The sequence below is a fragment of the Arachis ipaensis genome, chromosome B01 (assembly GCF_000816755.2).
Source record: "Arachis ipaensis cultivar K30076 chromosome B01, Araip1.1, whole genome shotgun sequence".
NCBI classification, from domain to species: domain Eukaryota; kingdom Viridiplantae; phylum Streptophyta; class Magnoliopsida; order Fabales; family Fabaceae; genus Arachis; species Arachis ipaensis.
The window spans coordinates 101,334,581-101,338,614 of NC_029785.2; the positions used below are offsets into that span (position 1 = coordinate 101,334,581).

The following is a 4,034-nucleotide window of genomic DNA, read 5'->3' on the forward strand; positions in this document are numbered from 1 at the left end:
ACCTGCATGCTCATTTGCTACACAAGCAACAAATTCCCCACTGTATGAATTCCTTTTCGCTGCCACTTTTTTGTGGTTTAACTTTCTTTATATATTTCTTGGTTGAGATCAATCGATCATAGTGAATTTCATGAGATCAATGTCTTTTATGATCGAGTGAGAGACTAAGAGTTGTGGGAGGAGAGGGTAACGTAATTATTGTTTGAAGAACATATGTTATTTCATCTAGGTTGTGTTGAATCTTTATATGTCTTGTGATTTTGGACACTGATAATTATGTTTATGGAGTTTGAGTTTGACTTTGGTGGTTTGTGATCAGGACTATATTCCCACAGTGTTTGATAATTTCAGTGCAAATGTGGTAGTTGAAGGCACAACTGTCAATTTAGGCCTTTGGGACACTGCTGGTAACTTGTTTATTGTTCTTTTACAATCTTCAGTTATACATGTATGTATTTATGTATACAGAGTAAATAATTTCAAGTTGCGCTGGCGTGATGCGATGCACAGTTTTGAGTTAAATGTATATGTAAACTGCAATATTGTGCCCGCAATTGTGGTTGCAGACCACACAATTTATCTGAATTTGACAAGTAATTGGATAAGTCATAGTAGTTTAAAACACTATTCCATCGACACATTTGAAATTGCGTTACATCATTCGGGTGTTGTTTGTGTGAGTGTGTGAGTGACCATGATGGTAACTTGGGGGAAACATCTGCAGTTTGGTTTCTTATGTAGCTGAAATTTTGTGATGGCAACTTGGCTAAGGTTGTGATGTTCCATTTGCTTCTAATGTGTTGTTGGATAGGGCAAGAGGACTACAATAGATTGAGGCCTCTGAGCTACAGAGGCGCAGATGTATTTGTATTGGCTTTCTCTCTTGTTAGTGGCGCGAGCTATGAGAATGTCTTGAAGAAGGTATCCTTGTCTCTCTATGTGCTATTACTTTACCGCCCCCTCTAACACGGTTGGGTTGACAAAATTGACGCACCCGAAACTTAATGTTTTTGGATATAAATTAAGGTGGAAACTCACATGCAGTTATCTTCATGTGAAATTGGTACTTAAGAACCGTTAGATGATTTGACATATTTGACTAAATTGTAATCTAACCATTATTAACTATCAAATTTCACATGAAGACAAACTGCATGAACGTTGCACCATGAGAATGTCGAAACTCACATGCAGTTCCCTTGCATTTTCTGATTCTGTATACACTGTTTCAGTGGATCCCGGAGCTGCAGCATTTTGCCCCTGGTGTTCCAGTGGTACTAGTTGGCACCAAATTAGGTAAATCGTCAAGCACTGGTTTTAATATTGGATTCAACCTAATAAGTGTTCTTTTGTTTTCCATATTCTTCATGAAGCATAACCCCATTTACTAGATACATTATAGATTAGATTACTTAGACTGTGATTTTGTTATGCTGAAACATATCTACTCATTTGATGTAGAATTATATTGTATGATATATTGAACAACATATTTCAACAAAAGTCAACACAAAGTTCCTTTCTATCGGCACACTGAATTCTTGATCACTTGTGAGGACTTCTTGAATTTCACTATTTGCATTTTTATGATGGCCATATAGATCTTCGCGAAGACAAGCACTATCTAGCCGATCATCCCAGTCTGGTGCCTGTGACTCGTGAGCAGGTGAAATATCTTCCTTCATCATCTGGATACATAGCTCAAACTTCAATAGGCTTTGGTTATTGAAGATGTTCTATTTTGTCGAAAACCAGGGGGAGGAACTACGGAAACGAATAGGAGCTAGCTATTATATTGAGTGCAGCTCAAAAACTCAGCAGGTATATATGTTCATGCTACCATTTTATTCTTACAGCACTTCAATATCTAAAACCTTTTAAACGAAGTAAAGTACCTAGTTGAGACTTGAGATCAGTATTATACTAGATTGTTCACCAATGTGGAAGAAAGGCATACTTTTCGAATTTCAGACACGCAACATCTGTTAAAGACAAAAGCAGAAATTACTCATCACCCTAATCATGAAATATGTTTAATATTTAATAGACCTAAGTTTTGGTGGTAAATATGTTAGTCCTGCTAAGATAGATATTCCTCCTTCTAGTCCTTTCTATATGTCACTGTCACTTTTTAGTACATCTTTAGATCAATGTTTCTAGAAGTACGATGGATAAAGGAAATGGATGAAATATTGATTATTTATTGGTACATCCTTAAATCACTTGTTTTCCTTGGGCCAATGATTCCTTATCCTTGACTGCAGAATGTGAAGGCTGTTTTCGATGCGGCAATCAAGGTGGTGATCAAGCCTCCACAGAAGCAACAAGAGAAGAAGAAGAAACCGCGTCCCGGGTGTCTATTGTAAGTAAACCTTTTCCCATGCACGTTGCATTCTTGCAATGTTATCCAAATCTTTGGCAAGCTTGATTATGCTCATTACTTCCATGAATGAAACATGACACCCTTTCTGTTTAACATTTCTTGAATTGTGTATTGTTCATGAACTACAGGAATATCTTCTGTGGAAGGAATATTGTTGGTCTTAAATGAAACAAATCATCATCACCTGAAGGCTTTTTCACTTGTCATAGGTGGGAAGTTATTATTTTGTATCAACGTTTGCAGCATAGCTATATATATATATAATGATATGTATGTATTAGGAAATTTAAGCTAAGCTCTTAGATCTGATTTCTTGTAAGTAAAGAACAATTGGCCCTTTTTTTTACTTTGGCTATTTGTTTATTATTTTATTTTGGTTTGATATGCATATTGATATATAATTATAGTTGGTTCACTTGAAAATTGTAACGAAGTGCTAGGAGTGAAGACATGATTACATTTGTTTTGCTTATTCAGCCGAATCAATTGTTAAAGAAAAATGTTTTGCTTATATGAAAAAGTAGAACTCATATTCTAACAAGCAATAGTTTTTCTAATCTTAGCCTTCTATCATCTCTTCCAACAATTTTATTGAGTAGGTGTGAAACTTAGTAACTTAAATGCAACAATGTGAATATCAAACTCTAGATATTTAAGTAAGAGAGGATGAGCCTCTCTTGTTTAATCACAATTCTCAAATTTTAGAATTATATATTTATTTTGGACATAGAGAAGTAAAATTTTTAATGACCAGTAACAAGTACTTCATCTAAGAAAATATTTTTGTTTTTTTTTCTTTTCACTATTTTCTATTTATTTATTTAAGGGTTTGTCGTTGGCCAATGACTTGCTGCAGGTACAAGGCGAGATTCAAACTCTCAATACTTTTTATTTTTGGTTTTCCACTGTATCTCCTAACCCAGCAGATCAAGACTAATCTTTGCAGATCTGAACTCTATTTAAGGGTTTGTCGTTAGCCAATGGGTTGCTGCATGCACAAGGCATAATTCGAATTCTTGACACTTGTTTAAGTGGACTAACTTGGTTCAAATTCTAAATACTTATTTAAGTACATTAGTGAGCTAGCGCTAACTACTAAAGTAACTCAAATTGGTTAAAAAGTAATAAATTACTTGCTTGGCAACAACAAGATCCTAGTATTTGCTTGGCAACCCACTAATAGACTTATAGTTATGTACCATAGACAAAATCAAAGCCCAAAGGATATGGCCAAGAAGCCCAAAACTTAAAATAAAGAGTATCAGATCAATCATAAAAGAAGGTTTTTAATAAGAAAAAGATCTTAACAGCACCAAATCCGTATTAAAAATGGCGGGTTACAAGTGGACTGGGTTCCCTTTTTCTTTTTTATGGGTGAGCAACTAGACTGGGTGTTCACATTGGAAAGTTTTTCTCCCAAATCAATCAATTTCTTGAAAGAAATATTGTCATTTTCAAACTATACCCAAAATAGCAGCAATTTTTTATTTTGATATTGTAGAATAGTGTGTGAAACATACACATATTAGACAGAATGATATTCAACAGAAAGTTTAAAATTGATAATACACCTCCTGCAAATTAACAATACATTTTTCGCAGATTATAACTTTTATGAATAAAAAAATATTTTTTACAATACAAGTCTCCT

General features: G+C 34.5%; 1 protein-coding gene across 1 annotated transcript in view; it reads left to right on the plus strand.

Annotated features, from left to right (window-relative positions):
* Positions 1-2,892, plus strand: part of LOC107632453 (rac-like GTP-binding protein ARAC8) — a gene marked incomplete in the record, with an annotated part of 3,211 nt that extends 319 nt beyond the window's left edge. Inside the window, 8 exon segments of the mRNA XM_016336132.2 lie at positions 1-42; positions 320-407; positions 812-921; positions 1,233-1,296; positions 1,602-1,666; positions 1,756-1,821; positions 2,265-2,362; positions 2,512-2,892. Of these exon segments, the coding sequence (XP_016191618.1) occupies positions 1-42; positions 320-407; positions 812-921; positions 1,233-1,296; positions 1,602-1,666; positions 1,756-1,821; positions 2,265-2,362; positions 2,512-2,551 (573 nt within the window).